At 53.9% G+C, this 15665-nt stretch overlaps 2 protein-coding genes across 2 annotated transcripts; both read right to left on the bottom strand.

Annotated features, from left to right (window-relative positions):
• Positions 1 to 1148: 1148 nt before the first annotated feature.
• Positions 1149 to 4632, bottom strand: SUCNR1 (succinate receptor 1). The gene is made up of 2 exons (XM_066193614.1): positions 4553 to 4632; positions 1149 to 3214 (listed from the first exon to the last, which is right to left on the bottom strand). The coding sequence occupies exons 1-2, from the start codon at positions 4553 to 4555 to the stop codon at positions 2264 to 2266; spliced, it is 954 nt and encodes a 317-aa protein (XP_066049711.1). The 5' UTR covers positions 4556 to 4632; the 3' UTR covers positions 1149 to 2263.
• Positions 4633 to 7508: 2876 nt separating this feature from the next.
• Positions 7509 to 15416, bottom strand: AADAC (arylacetamide deacetylase). The gene is made up of 5 exons (XM_066193613.1): positions 15279 to 15416; positions 11752 to 11974; positions 11300 to 11369; positions 10794 to 10965; positions 7509 to 9424 (listed from the first exon to the last, which is right to left on the bottom strand). Exons 1-5 carry the CDS (start codon positions 15414 to 15416, stop codon positions 8816 to 8818), a joined length of 1212 nt encoding a protein of 403 aa, XP_066049710.1. The 3' UTR covers positions 7509 to 8815.
• Between the last annotated feature and the right edge of the window lie 249 nt (positions 15417 to 15665).

Raw genomic sequence — 15665 nt, 5'->3', positions numbered from 1 at the left:
CAGAGAGGAACATGTATGTGAAGCTTGAACGTAGTGGGGTTTTTTTTTCTCTTTTTTAATCACATTTTTAATTGCAAGACCGGCAGCATCACAGTAAACTGTGTAATGATCAGAAGGTTCTCTCATCAATTTAGGGAAGTGGAAGCCAGTGAGACTTTGGAGATTGCCCCTAAATCAAAGGTACAGAGCAGGGCTGTCTCAGGAGGGGGAAGGAGCAGAGCCCAGCAGGTCTTTGAGTCCCTCTGCGGTGCCTGGGCCCTGCCTGGGGCTCCCCACCAAAGGGAGCCTGCCCTGGGCAGTGCAGCTCATAGGTGACCAGGCAGGTGCTGGGGCAAAACCAGCACCACTGTGCTGGAACTAGGTGACGGAACACTGGGAGCTCTGCTCGCTCTGGGATCCCAGGACACAGGCACTGGTCCTGCCTTTGCACCTGCCTGATGCTGGATCTGTGGTATTTATCGACAGAAAGGCGCATTTGATGGTTACCCGTGGGTAAATGCCATGCCAGTGTGTGCTCAGGCAGGAACCCTCAGTGACCCAGTCACTTGGAAGGAGCAGATCACCCTGCCCACCTCAGTGGACACAGCAAAACAAATAATTGAGCATATTAATCCATAAAAAGTGTCACTGCGCGTTATTTACAAGGAGAAACCAGCTCCTGGCCACGGACATACGGGCATGGGGTGCCACGTGCTGTGCAGACACCTCTGGAGGGGACAGTGGCTCCAGTCCTGCCTCGGGGCTTGCGCAGGACAGTGAGAAGGACCCAGGCAAGGCCAGGGCAGTGACACCTGATGTGTTGGGCTGGCAGAGCCTCCTCTTCCAGGGAAACCAGCCTCGAGGAGGAAACCTCAATTTACGAAGCACCTTGAGCCTCTGCGTGGCTGTTTGTGTGCAAAAAAAAAGCCCAAAGTGAGTCAGTTTCTTCTGCATTTCTGCCAAGAGTTCAGGGTCAGCTCCCTGGCAGGCCCTGAAGTGCTGCTGCTGTGTGAGGCTGGGAACCAGACCCTGCTGTGATAGCGCTGTCACAGGGCGGTGCCACAGGACCATGTGACCCGCTCCAAGGCACATGCTGAGGTTCCATGGATACTCCAGAGACCAGCAAATAAAGTAAAACAGCACAGAGGAGCCTGTTTGTGTGTTTTAAAGCAGTTTATTATCCGGGGGCTGGGGCCACCTGAAGCGCCCGAAGCGCAGTGAAGCACATTGCAGGTGACTGGCACATGTGAGAGCAGAACCCAGGATGGGCTGGGTGAGACCTGACAGCTGTGCTGTTCTCTGTGTCACCAGTGGGTCCCTGTGACTGACACATGTGAGTGCAGAACCCAGGACGAGCTGGGTGGGACCCCATGGCTGTGCCATTCCTGTGCCAGCAGTGAGTCCCTGTGTCAGGAGGTGACACAAATCCAAGAGCAGAACCCAGGATGGGCTGGGTGACACCTGACAGCTATGCCCTTCTCGTGCCAGCGGTGAGTCCTGGGCAGGGCTGGGCCCCTGGGTGCCTGCAGGAGGGCAGCAGGGCAGGGGAGGGGGCTGCCCACACTCTGCCCACCCTCCCAGCAACCCCAGGCAGCCCGAGCTCACAGCAGCTCATGCCTCCATCGATCTTTCCCCCGTCTATTTGAAGTCGGGTCAGTCCATTGCAGAGTAACTTGTGCTGCCAATCGATCCCGCAGGGATCAGGCAGGGACTGGCTCCTCATTAGTGAACTGGTTCGTTAGTGGAACTGCTAATGAAGTTTGAACTCTGAGGTCTAAATTCTGCTTCAGGCTATTGATTCCAGGGGCACTTACAGACAGTTATATTGAAGATAGGTAACTCCACACCCTGAGAAGTGGCTGTGTGAGCCCACGTGGGCGTGCCTGGCTGTCCTGGTGATGGATGAAGGCACATTTTGTCCCAGCCCAGGCCCACGTTATGGCTCACAGAGCAGCTGCCTGAGAGCAGTGTGCTCTCCCTCCAAGAGCTGACTTGATGGACTTTTGAAAGCAGTATTAATGGGTTGTGGGGTGTCCCAGTCCCGGAGCAGGGTCCTGCTGTCCTGCTGGGGGTGAGCAGAACATCCCTCCTGGTTTGCTGGAGGCAGCTCAGCAGAAGTCTCCTGTGCAATAAGGCAACGGGTGCATTTAGAGGAACACAATCAGCTCTACCTATTCTATTGCATAAATAAAGTTATCTAAAAAAAAATGGCACATTGCTGAATGCTGTCCCTGTGAGAGCTTCCTCCCAGACCTCTCCCACTACAAGGGGTCTCCTGACTCATTCACTTCCCAGTGGCTGTCAGCCTGCCCAGGAGCTGTCTGGTTTTGGCCACCAGCATCTCTCTGAAGTGGTCCCCCATGAGGAAATAAAAAACAGGATTAATGGCACTGTTGAGAAAGGCAAAGGGTCTGGTGATGATGTAGATGGTGGTGATGATTCCCTGCGTGCACTCGGAGACGTTCAGGGCCGGGATTCGGGAGGCGATCCGGATGTTGCGCATGACATGGTAGGGAGTGAAGAGCAGGGAGAAGATAACCACGGTGAGGATCACCAGGGCCAGGGGCTTCTCCAGGGTCAGGGCAGAGCTGCTATGCTCACTCCTGTTCCTAAGGAAACGAACCATCTTCACGTAGAAGCAGCACATGGTGAGGAGAGGAATGAGGAAACCAAAGACTGTCAGGAACATGCTGTAGATGAGGTTGGTCACCGGGTCTCCAGAGCTGGCGTAATCAAGACACTTGTAACTGTTGGTGGGGGTGAGAGGCTCCAGGAAATGCACCAGTGGCAGCAGCTCCAGGATCACCCCGATCCATACGGCAACAGACACCAAGACAGCCGTCCTCCTCCTCTGCAGGACGTGGTCCCTGAAGGGGCGTTTGATCAGCATGTACCGGTCCACGCTGATAGCCGTGAGGAACAGGATGCTGCTGTACAGGTTGGCATGCAGCAGGAATCTGTTGCTGTAGCACAGGATGCCCTCGTTTGACCACTGATCACTGGAGTAGCTGTTCACCAGTATTGGCAGAGTGCACAGAAACAACAAATCTGATATGGATAAATTGAACAGGTAGATGTTGCCGCTTTTCCATTTTTTCAGGCAGAAAATGTAGCCAAACACCACAATGGTGTTTCCAATGGCACCTAAAATGAACTCAAGGCTGTACATGGTGGAGAGATAATACTTTTCTAGTACTCTGTTCGTCAGAGAACAGTCACTGGTCTCGTTCACAGCCTAGAAAATCAAAAGGAAAAAATAATCACCAAACCAAATAAAAGGTCATTGCGCAGTTATTGTTCTATCATTGCTGGAATCAGTGACTGCAGCCTGCAATTTCCTTCCAGCCCACAGGGTAAGGAGATATGTGACCTCGAACGATGTCTCTCACATGTGGGGTTGGTACTTGCAGACACTGATCAGAGCTACAGAACAAGATGAAAACCCGCCTGAGCAAAGACCAGTGTGAGAAACTTGTGTGGGAGCATCACCTGAGCAGAGGTGTCAGCCACAGGGTGCCAGCTGCTGCCTGGCCAAACCCTGGGCGGTGCCAGGGGCCAGGAAAGTGAAACCAGCCTGTGGGTGCCCTGTCAGAGCCTCATGGAATCATCTGCCCCTGTTACCCAACACTGGTCCCGTGGGTGCTCCCTCATCTCTGAGGCAGAGCTTTGCTGACAAGGCTGCTGAGGCATGGAGGCACCAGCCTGGAACTCGTTAGGGAACCAGGAGAGATGTGTTTGTTAAATTAACCCAGCCCTTAATCGAGCTCTTTGTGCACTGTGCTGGTAACTGGGTACCAGAACTGCACAGAGGATGGAGCACATCTCCTGGGCGTCCTGCCAAAGCTTTCTTCAAAGCTGCATCACACACGAGCTTGCTTCTTTCTAAAGGCTGGTTTAAAAAGTGCTTCCAGGTACAGGGAAGGAAAGAGAGCAGGCTCCCAAGTGTTTACTCCTCTCCTCAGCAAAGCCACCTGCCCCTGCAGGATACAGACAGCTTTTGGAGAGAGCCTTGGATAAAGTGTCAGCAAACAACTGGAGAGCAGGGGAAACCAAATGCCAGAAAGTGGGACATAGAGCAAAACTGAACTCGAGCTAAGCTAAAGCATTTCCAAAGGTGTTTTGGTGTCAAGAACTCATTCACACGTCCCTGCCCTCAAAGCCCTGTGTTTCATTTTGAAGGAAGATCATGAGGCAGAACAAAAACTTCATAGAGCAATTTCCATCAAGTCTCTACACTTATTCTGTGCCCCCCAGGAGACAGAAATGCTACAGAGAGTGCTCGCTCTGCTCAGACCTCACCTGCTGCACCTGCCGAGCCCTGTCTGCTCGGCTCTGGAGGAGAAACTCAATGCCTCAGTGAGATTCTAAATCCAGAAAGCACATCACAGACACCAGCACTTCAAACAGCGATGATAATTTACAGTTTGGTACGGACAGATACATTAATTTAACAAATTCTTAGGAAAAGGCTGATGGATCACTTTAAGGGCAAGAAGGTAAAGCAGTTAGAAGCCCACCCAGAAATGGGCTTGGCACAGGAACAGGAGGTGCTGCCCAGCACCGGACCCCTTACCATGCCCAGGGCTGTGGTGCTGCAGGTCCCGGCAGGGCTCTGGGGTCCCAGAAGAGTTGTGGTGTCCAGGCAGAGCTGTGGGGTCCCGGCAGGGCTGTGGGGTCCCAGAAGAGTTGTGGTGTCCAGGCAGAGCTGTAAGGTCTCGGCAGGGCTATGGAGTCCCGGCAGGGCTGTAAGGTCCCGGCAGGGCTGTAGGGTCCCGGGGTGCAGCCCCGCTGCCGCCGCCCCCGCGTTTGAGCAGGATTCAATCATTAACGAGGGGAGGCGAAGGCGGGATCTGCCGGGCTGAGTTGCCGAGTCGCAAACAACACTTCCCCTTCACGGGAGCCCGCTGGGAGCCCGGCCGGGCCGCTCGGAGGGAGAGGACAGCCACTGCTGCCATCCCACAGCCCGGGACAGCCGGGGCTGCACGGGCACAGCCGGGGAAAGGACAGACTTGGGTTTCTTACAGCAGCACATCACCGCTCCAAAGCTCGCTGCTTTACTCGGCATTGATACATAAACTATTGCCAAAGATAAAAACACAGTGAATGCTGCTAGAGCAGAATGAACAAACCCCGCCGTGACTAATTCCACCCCCTCTGCCATGGGCACTTCCACTGAACCAGGCTTCCTCAGGCCCCATCCAACCCAGCCTTGAACATCCTCAGGTACAGCAGCCACAGCTTCTCCACCTTTTCCTCCACCTCCCCTTTATTGTGATGTACTCCTCAGTTAGCAAATATTAACCCTATTAGTATATATAAAGAGCTAATGTAGTTTTTCTCTGTGGACAAGGCCAATAAATCAGCTTATATTTAGGCATTACAGAAGCCGATTTAAAATTTCCCCCATGGCTAATAACCAAGACTGGCTTCTCATTTACCAGCTTTTATTTTGTTCATTCAGGCAACTGCTGTTGCACTGAAGGATAAAATAGGGCTGAACAAATGGAGCATTTCTTCCTTCCTGCTGCAGTAACTCCTCAGAAAACTGGTGAGCGAGCAGGAACTGCTCCTTAACGTCATTTCAGTAGGTTTAGATTGGTCCCTGCTTTACAGCTCTGTGACTATTGCATCAGTTGATTGTATTTCTAAGCGGTTTCTAACCCTCAGTTATTTTGAGGCTGCCCCAGTCCCACGTGCTGGCACCTGTAATTCCATTGCAGCCGTGTCCGTAGGGAGCCTCTGAGCTGGGGTCTCAGCAGCAGACTCTGTGGCTGCTGCGGCGTCTGGTGCCCTGCAGCTCCTGGCACGGCAGGCTGGAGCCCTGCTGGGGGGTTCAGCCCAGGCTGCAGCCAGGGTCGGCCTGAGGAGCAGGAGGAAACCCGAGAGCTGGGTGGGGTGACCTGCGCTGGCAGCGCTGGGACCGAGCCGAGCCGAGCCGAGCCCTCTAGAACAGCTTGGCCAACACTCCCAAAAGTACCAGAAACCCAAGAGTAATGTCGGGTTCTGGGCTTTGGGTGGTTTGTTGGGGATTTTTCGGGGTTTTTTAACCGGTGTGGTACTTCAACAAAAAGTTAAGGATTCTTAAGAGCTGGGTGACAGGGAAGCCTGGGCTGGTGGGGATACTTCGAGGATGCTTCATTTCCTCCTTGACTCACTCACAACCATGAACCAATTCCCTTCACACACCTACCACTGCACCCTGTGCTAGGAGAGTCTGTGATCAGTCTCCCTGTGCTTGGGCATCCTTGGGGGCTTTGATCTCTGTCCCCAGAGCTGGCTCCACACAGGGTTGTGAGCCTGAGCTTTGTCCTTGACTGTCAACCACCAAATCCCATCCTCCCTTCAAAGGAAGGCTTTTGGAGACGTACCAAAGCCTTCCCTTGTGGTGGTTTGTCTTGTTTTCTGGTGTGGATAAATGGCTTGCTTACTGCAGCTCCAGCCTCTCCTGCCAGCAACATCAATAGTGCAGCTTTCACTGCCTCATTTTGTGCCCCACCAGGCATCTCCAATCCCAAAAGTCTATTTTAGGAACCTAAACAAAAACATACAGCCCAATCAATCATGAGTCCATGTTTAGGTGCTGGTGCTTAAAAGCCATTTACTTCCAATTTCAGTTCCAAGAGAGTCCTATAAAAACACACAGGGGAAGGTTGGCAATTTTTGGCCGGCATTGTTTCTTGGAACATAAATTTTTCTTCTGCCTTACAGGCAGGCATTCAGTGTCCCTGACACAGCTGATGCCCGAGCCACCGTGGAGGAAACACGGCATTGGTGGCAGCATGGACAGGGAGGATGGCCAGGTTTGCTCCAGCTGGGCTGGCACAGGCACCTCCAGCAGCCCTGAAGGGAGGCAGAGCCCACTGACCCCAACCCTTCACCCAGAGCTGCTCTGTCAGCAACATCCCAGTTCTGCAGGGCAGGAGAACGACCAAAGCCAGGCTGGGTCACCGCTGGGGGACGTGATGTGGGCATGTCCCCTCCCAATCAGAAACACAGCCATCCTCCCTCAGCAGCCCCTTAAGCAAGGCTGGCTTCCAGGAAACCCCGACTGGGCTCCTTCCGTTGCATTCACTACCCAGAAATGCCCATCCCAGAACATTCCTGTGGACGTGACCCTAAAACTGTATAGAAAATCAGACTGAAGGCGTTACTGAGCAAAACCCCAAAGCCCAACTTCCTCGGGAACACTGAGAGGCTGTTAATGAATTCCAAATGTGGGAGGACTAAAACTGCAGTGGAACAGCCTGTGGCAGCAGACAGGGGCCCAGTGTGTGGGTGAGCGCTGGGGTGTGCTGGCAGTGCTGCAGGGAGACCCCAGGAACAACTCCCAGACACTCTGGGATGGAGCACATGAGCACAGATGTGCATCCAGAGGTGTGCAAAGGGAACCCTACCCCACCACTGCCCCTTCCCTCCTCGGCAACCCCAGCCCTGCCCCGTCCTCACCGCAGTGGGCAGAGCTGGCACCTGGGGCTGGCTGCAGCACACCTGCCACTGCTTCCCCGTGGATGGGACACAACACACTGCACTGCAATCGAAAACAGCTTTAATGTTCACATTCAACTTAAGAAAGATGGAAACCAGCGATCATTCCGTACACATTCCATCCGAGCAGGCCGCACGCACTCAGGAAAAATAACTCACAATTATTGAAGATTCAGTGCCTTTTATGCAAAAGAAAAGCAGGATACATGAAGTACCTGCTCAGTGTTTGATTTGCTTAAACCAACAGCCAACCCCTGCATTCATGCTTCAGTCAGAAGTTTTAGGGTTTATATTTAACACACAAAACATTTACTCAGAAATTATTTGTTCCACACAACCAGCTGGACCACGTTTCTTTTTCAAGCCTGTAAAGCTATTAAGTAATTCTACTTTTAAGAAATCATATGTAAAACCTGATAAAAAAATTTAAGGACAATTAGAACACCTAGTACATGACTTAAGAGGTAAGTAGAGCACAGACCATGCATCAGTGTTATCATAAGGCTGGGACCTTCACAACTTCCTTTTTCCACTGAATATCTAGTGATGGTTTGCTTCACTATTTCCTGCTGGTTCAAAGATTAAAGAAAGGAAGTAGGAATAAGATAAGTGCTTAAAAAAAACCAACCCATAACACAACAAAAACCCTCAAATAAGCAAAACCCCCCCAAACAAACAAAGCCCAAAGCACTTGCACAATTTTTCAACCATCCCACCCGGTTTCCAAGTGCTTCCCCCAAGCTGTGCAGGGCAGGAGCAGCAGCCCCAGCCCAGCCTAGGATGATGATGGGCAGGTCCCTGCAGCTGCCCCGAGCCTCCTGCAGCCTCCCGGGGCTTCTGCTCACCCCATCACCCCTGGCAGCAGGAGGGCCCTGCTGCCACATCCCACACAGTCAAAGGGGACAGGAGGAGAGCAGCCACCGAGCACACAGTGTGCCCACAGTGACCCGGCCTCTGGCACACAGCCCGGTCTGGAGAGGTGGTGACAGGAAGAAAGAAACGCAACAGAGACAAGACACCAAACCCCGGAGGCCGCAGGGCCAGAAGAGGAGCCCCAGGGCAGTCCTGGCAGCCTGGGGGTTTGAGGTTCAGACGATGGCACTGGAGGAACGTGTGGGTTAGGATCAGGCTGATTTCCTGCCAGAGAAGGTGGGAGATGCTGCAGCCCCAACACTGCGGGAATGGCAAGGGAGACACGATCACAGAATCCAGGACAGAATCCGGCACAAGATCCAGGACAGAATCCGGCACAAGACCCAGGACAGAATCCAGCACAGGAGCCAGCACAGGAGCCAGCACAGCCCCAGCCCCACGGGGGCCGCGAGGAGGCCGAGCAGAGCACCTTTCCCGCTCACAGGTTCTCCCTCAGCCAGTCCAGGCAGGTGCTGAGCAGGCGGTGGCCCAGGGCCAGCTCGAAAGGCCAGGCCAGGAAGGTCATGGCCCCGTGGAAGGCGTCGGTGGCGTGGCGGTGTGTGACGGGGACGCCGGCGGCGCGCAGCCGGCCCGCGTACATCACGCCGTCGTCCCGCAGCACGTCGTGCTCGCAGGTCAGGACGTAGGCCGGGGGCAGCCCGCGCAGCCGGGCCTCGCTGGCCAGCAGAGGGGCCGCGCGGGGGTCCAGGAGCCCCGGGTAGCTCTGCCCCAGCCCCGCGCCGCCCACGGCCGGGCTGCTGTACCTGTGAGCCCCCCTCATCCCGGCGGGCAGCCAGCGGCTCCAGTTCACAAACTGCAGCAGGCCCCCGGCCTCGGCGGGGATGTGCGTGTTGGAGGCCATGGCCTCCCTCAGAGCGGGCTCCGAGGTGAAATACTCGCTCCAGAACCTCACCATCAGATCCCTGCTCAGGACAGGCTTGTGCGTGTTGTCCCGGTACGACGGCAGGTCCAGGTCCAGCGCCTGCAGGGCTGGGTAGATCAGAACTTGAGCTTTGAGCTTGGTTTTGACTTCAGGGTCCTGCGACAGCTGTGGGAAAAAACCAGAAACCATTGCAAGGAATTGGTAAAGGTGTCAATTCTCCCGTGCTGACAGATCAGATCTTCAGGCAGCAGCTGACAGAGCGAGAGGACACAGCCTTAAGCTGCAACAAGGGAAATACAGGTTGGATATTAGGAAGAAGTTTTTCACTGAAAGAGTGATTAAATACTGGAATGGTCTGCCCAGGGAGGTGGTGGAGTCACCATCCCTGGAGGTGGTTAAAAAGAGACTGGATGTGGCACTTGATGCTATGATCTAGTTGAGGTGTTAGGGCTGGGTTGGACTCGATGATCTTGAAGGTCTCTTCCAACCTACACACCTTCTGTGATCATCGTCTTAAAGAATTAAGACACACATTTTGCAACATGAGCAAAATAAGATTATCAATAAAACCAGGATAATGAAATTCTGAATCTATGGGCATGTCATCTAAAACAGCACACTGTAACAAAAATTCTCAAACATCAAATATAATTTATTTTTATTTCTTATATTGAAAGATAATGATTTTTGGGAAATACTCTTTTTGAAATTTTGATGCTTTCTGAAGTATTGACAAAAGATTTTCTACGGCTACAGAAAATTTCTATTCTTACGTCATGAAACTTTCAGGTTGCTGGGTCTCCTTATCATTTCACACAATTTAGAGCATGTTCATCTCTTTGGACTTTAACCCTGAGATGTTACAACTCAAGCAATTGCAATTCTGTGCGTTTTAGAGATGTAACAAATAAAATGGGATGAACTGAACATTGACATTTCTTATATGTCAACCTTTTCCCCTCTTCACTAATAAATTTTCCATTTTCTCCCTCATCTTCTTCTGAGTGCCTTCAGCATCCACAGCAAATTCACCACCATTCCCAGTGTTTCATTACAGTCCTAACAACTTCTCCAGAGAGCAACACTGTTCTGGCTGTTTTTAACAAAGCTGAAGGAGAAGAGCAAAAGGCACCAAACTCTATGATCAGACATTGCCACATTTAATGAGGGTCTTTTGGTTTGCTTGTTTTCCCTGCTGTTTACATCTTTGTGAGTCACGTAGTTAAAAGTCCCTACCCAAACATCATACCTAAACCAGACAACCTGAGCTTAAGGTTAGAGTGCTGCATGCCCTAACTGGAGGGCAGGGAGCCTTTTTTGGGGGACAGATGCCTGATGCCACTCAAACTCCTCCGATGCCACCAAGTGGCTCAGGCACAGTCACTTGCCTGGTCCCCGGAGCCCTGTGACAATCCCACAGGCTGTGACATCCTGTGTGCACCTGAGAGCAGCACGTGCTGCGAGCTGAGCTTTTCTCTGTGGTGGTGGAAGTACCAAAATGCAGATTTTGAGCTCTAACCCAGCTCTCCTGTACCTGCTGTGCCACGGCCGCTGCCAGGTTCCCCCCGGCGCTGTCCCCGGCCACGCAGACCCGCCCAGGGTCCACCTCGTACTGGGCCAGCACCTGGCTCTGCAGGAAGAACTTGGTCACCGAGTACACGTCTTCAAACTGGGCAGGGAAACGGTGAGGAGGGGCCAGCCTGTAGCTGGGGGAGGCAAGAGAAGCGTGTTAGTACCTGCTGTTAGTAAAGAGAAGGGCTTGCTCGTGTCTCCCTGTTGAGGGATGTTTATTTCTGTGCCCAGAGAAGTGGGAACTGTCTATCCCCAAGGATCCACGTTACTACCCTCCCTTCTTCATAAAGTCAAAGTAGCCACCAGCCACAATTCTCCACTGCCACCCTGGCAGCCTCTGTTCACAAATGTTTATAGGTCAGCAGGAAAGCACGTGACCGAACACAGAAACATTGAATAATCAGATTAATTGAAGCAGATTTATTTATTCCAAACCCTCATCCCAACTGGAAGGAGAATATCTCTTACTTGACTGACACCACGACAGCGTTGAGCTCATTTGAAATCCGCCGTGACAGGAGGTCGTAGCCACGCATGCCTGAAAGGAAAGCCCAGTGCATGTGGGAATGGACACACACACCCAGAGCTGCCTTTTCCCTTTGGGAATGAACACACACACACCTAGAGCTGTCTGTTCACAGCTGCCTGTTCCCCTTGGGAATGGACACACACACACACCCAGAGCTGGCTGTTCCCTTTGGGAATGGACTCACACACCCAGAGCTGCCTGTTCCTCTTGGCAGCAGCTTCCAGCTGACTTTCTGAAACCTCCCCCTCCTTTCAACTGGTGACACCCCAGTCCCCTGCTCCTCCCTGTGGCAGCTCCCACAAAACAAAAGGCAGCAGTTGACGGGGCTGTTGAGATCTTTCCCACAGACCCAGGGCAGCGATGCAGCAGGCAGCGATGCAGCAGAGCTCACCTGCATCTCCCAGGCACCAGCCCCCGCCGTGGAAGAAGAGCACGGCCCTCCTGAGGCCGCCAGGTGCCTTCCTGGGCAGGTACAGGCGCACGGGGACGTTGCTGAGCTCCGTGTCTGTCACGGTGACGTTTTCATCCGACGTGGGAGGGACGAGCTCGAGGACCGTGAACAGCCTCAAGCCCTCCATGTAGCTCGTCAGCCCCAGCAGCTCAGCCGCCTCCGACTGGAGCACAAGACAAGGGGAAACTCTTTCGAGTGCAGCCCTATTTACTCTCAGATTCAATCCCCACGGAGCCATTTGATGCTCTTTGCAAAGGTGAAAAGCTGCTGTCGAAGTCGGTACAACAGGGCACAGTGCATCCCTCTGCAGCTGGCGGTGCAAGGAGCGCTCTGTGACACGCTCACACTGCCACCCGCTGCCCACCAAGGCCAGAGCACTGCTGCTGGCACCAGTGTGGCACGGGGACAGCCCAGGGGACACACTGCAGAGCCACCCACGGCTCCTGCACTGCTGCTGACACCAGCGTGGCACAGGGACAGCCCAGGGGACACACTGCAGAGCCACTCACGGGTCCTGCACTGCTGCCAGCAGCAGCACCATGGCTCCTCCACCACCACCCCCAGCAATGGGACATGACCCTCCTCCCAGCCCAGCCTCATCACATCACCATTGGAACAATAAGAAATAAAGCCAAGTTCTTACATGTTATCTGAAGGTGAAAGCAGATGAAATTCAGAGCAGGTCTGAGTTTTAAAAGAAAGAAAATAGCCAAGCCTGGGGCAGAACCTGTTTGAAGTTTGCCTCCCAAGAGATGCTTTATCATCCCCAGTTAGAATGTGAACCCCCCACTGGAAGTGATCACCTGCTGACGGGTGTCACCTCCGGCCCTCACACTGGGACCGTGCACAGTCACACAGTCTGACCCTGCCTGGTGAATTCATTTCTCTTAAACTTGTATTGAAACCAACTGTTTAATCATCATCCACATGTGACCAGGTTTTGACAGCCTGATCTAGTGGAAGGTGTCCCTGACCTTGGCAGGAAGGTGGAATGAGATGAAATTTAAGATCTTTTCCAAACCAAACCAGTCTGTGATTCCGAGATTCCATGACATAACCTTCTTTTTCAGGAGTCAGAAGAGCACACAGCCCAGCCCTTGCTGGCAGCCTTTGACAGTGATTGTCACCACATTTTTGAGTCACCTCTCTCTGCAGGCTTGGAGCAGGAGGTGCCAGAAGGAGCCCTGCCAATCCCAGCGTGCTGGAATTGGTTTGGAGATGAGTGGGCAGGCCCTGGCACACTGCAAAGGGAAACACAGGTCCTTGCCATCAGCTCCATGAAAACAAACAAACACGACCACGTGCCAGAACTACCGTTTTAGCCACAACATTGACACAGTTCACATAAACATTTCTCAGCTGTTGCTTTCCCCCCAAGGATTAACATCTTGAAAAAACAAATATCTCAGTCAAAGTGAGTCCTGCTGTGATCCCAATGAGCCTGTGAAAGCCCCGCGGTGGGAGGAATTCCCTCAGCCCAGCACTGAGGATTTCCAGTGCTCTCAGAGCTGTGTTTTCCGCAAGTGGACAATTTACATTGTGGAAAACCACTGGGCTGCTGCCTGTGATTTCCAGGCCACTATCAATAAAAGGAAGTGGTGCCCTCATCTGAAAATCCCTCATTGTCCCAATGTGAGATTTTTGGGTGTTAGGGAGTAACAGGAAAGCCAGCCACTTTGGGGTTTGGGATCCCCGTGCTTTGGAAAGCATTTCCCCAGTCACTTCCTCCCTCTTGCACCGAGGAGCAAGGACAGACTCCCCAAACCTGGCTGTGCCTGGGCAGGGCAGTGCCCACAGGGCTTCCAGCAGTTCAGGTCCAGAGGGGCAGCAGCTGGGATGAGGCACCCTCGGGGAATGCTCCCCATCAGCCCAACACGGGCAGCTCCTGAGTGGGGCCAAATCTGGGTTTTAGAGCTTCCACAGAGCTGGGCTGAGGAGGGTGGGATGTCACACCACGACAGCAAAAACATTGTGTTGTGTTCTGTGCTTTCTTCAGGTGTGTCAGACCAAGGGCGTGGGGCACTTCCTGAAATAGCTGAGGGATTTGGGGCTCAAACACCACAGCAAGCGACAGGTTTGCTCTCAGAGGCTGTTCCCCAGCTTGGCAGCACATGGGCACAGGACATGAGCATCAACAGGCAGGGGAGACATTCCCAGCTGCAGAGAGGGGGCACCGAGGGACTCTGAGCACACCCAGCAGGGCTCCCCAGGACCTGCCACAACCAAGGGACGGAGCTGTGCCGTGTCACGGGACTCTTGGCACGCCCTTTTGGGAGCTGGGAGAGGATTCCACTGCTCGGGAATGCTCGAGGGTGGCACTTTGCTCAAACCAACGTCAGGGAGTCAGACTGAAACAGGGTCCCCTCTGCAAACACAGCCCTGCCCTGAGTGACCACAAGTCACTGCCCTGTCACTGCACAGCCTCTCAGGATATACTCGGGACAATTTAGAGCCACCTAAATCTAATTTACACTAGAGCAGCTGCAGGGAGCCATGGCTAGATCCATTCCTTGGGATTATGGTTTCACAGGAGATGAGAGCCCAGTCATGAAACGCCTGCCCACGGGCAGGCAGGACAGCAGGCACCACGGACACAGCCCCATCTTCCAGGGAAAACACACGATCCTGGCACAAAGAGGACCCTGCTGGTGCTGGCAGGGCCATGCTGAGGTGACGGAGGTGGCAGTGTCACCGAGCAGGCACCAGGCGTGCCCGGGCAATGAGCTGCCCGTGCCCGCCCTTGTTGAAGGCTCCCTCCGGCAGGGGATCCAGGAGGGCGGGCAGCAGGGCAGCACACCAGCACTGCACACTACAGCTTCTTTCTTACTCACTGCCGTCATCTTCCACCACCTCAGCCCCCGAAATCAAAACAGGAGTCCCTGACACACACCAAACAACTCCTCACCCTCCCTCCTCCTGCAGACTGGGCAGCCCTAGGAAGGTTTTCCCTGCCAACAAGGGCTGTCTCACACAGAGATGTTGTTTGGTGTGGTTTCAGGCCTGTTTTGTCAGTGGATTACCATGAAACCACAAGAATCAATAGAATGTGAGTGCTGCTCTAGTGTCCCCTCCCCTGACACCCAGCGCTGCCGAGGGAACTGGGCACACAGGAATCAGGGATGATTCAGGCAGCAGTGCTTTATCTGCACAGCTCTGCAAAGCAAGAGGAGCTTGCCTGTGCTTGCCGATCCACATCCCACATCTCAATCGTTACCCCGAACGGCCCTTTCTCAGGGCTGCAAGCTCAAATCTTTCCCACACCGCGTTGTATCACAGTCACAGTCACTTTGGTGCTTCATTTCAGCCGCCCCTGCCCCTCAGTAAGCGCACCACCATTCCCATTTAACACACGTTCCCATTTAACACACGTTCCCATTTAACACACTCACTGCCGTGACCGTGAGCCCCAGGGGCACGGGAACCCCCCCGCCCCAAAACTCTTGCCCTCCCGGCCCCGCCATGCTCACCAGGTGCCCCAGGGCTCTCAGGGCAGCAGAGACCAGCATCACAGTCCCGGGCTGGGCCACGTCCTCGGGGATGGGGCTGTAGATGTAGTAGCCGAGGAGGGCGGTGAGGAGGCACAGCCACAGCAGCTTGTTCCCCATCCTCGCAGGCTGCGCTCCGGCGCTGCTGGGAGCTGCTCCCGGCGCCTCCCAGCGAGCCAGCCCAGGGCAAAGTTAATCCCGTGTTTTGCTTGGGTCCCGGCCAGGAGGTGATTTCTTGTCCTGTCACGCGGGGCAGAGGTTACTCCACTCTGCAGCTTCCAAAACAACACGTTTCCCCAGCGGGGCGTGCAGCCGCCGGCAGCAGCCGAGCCGGCCAGTCCGGCACCGAGCCCCGCACCGAGCCCCGCA

This window comes from Chamaea fasciata, unplaced genomic scaffold, assembly GCF_029207755.1.
Source record: "Chamaea fasciata isolate MVZ Bird 193981 ecotype frontalis unplaced genomic scaffold, bChaFas1.0.hap1 SCAF_11, whole genome shotgun sequence".
NCBI lineage: Eukaryota > Metazoa > Chordata > Aves > Passeriformes > Sylviidae > Chamaea > Chamaea fasciata.
This window is presented reverse-complemented; position numbering and strand designations above follow the sequence as displayed.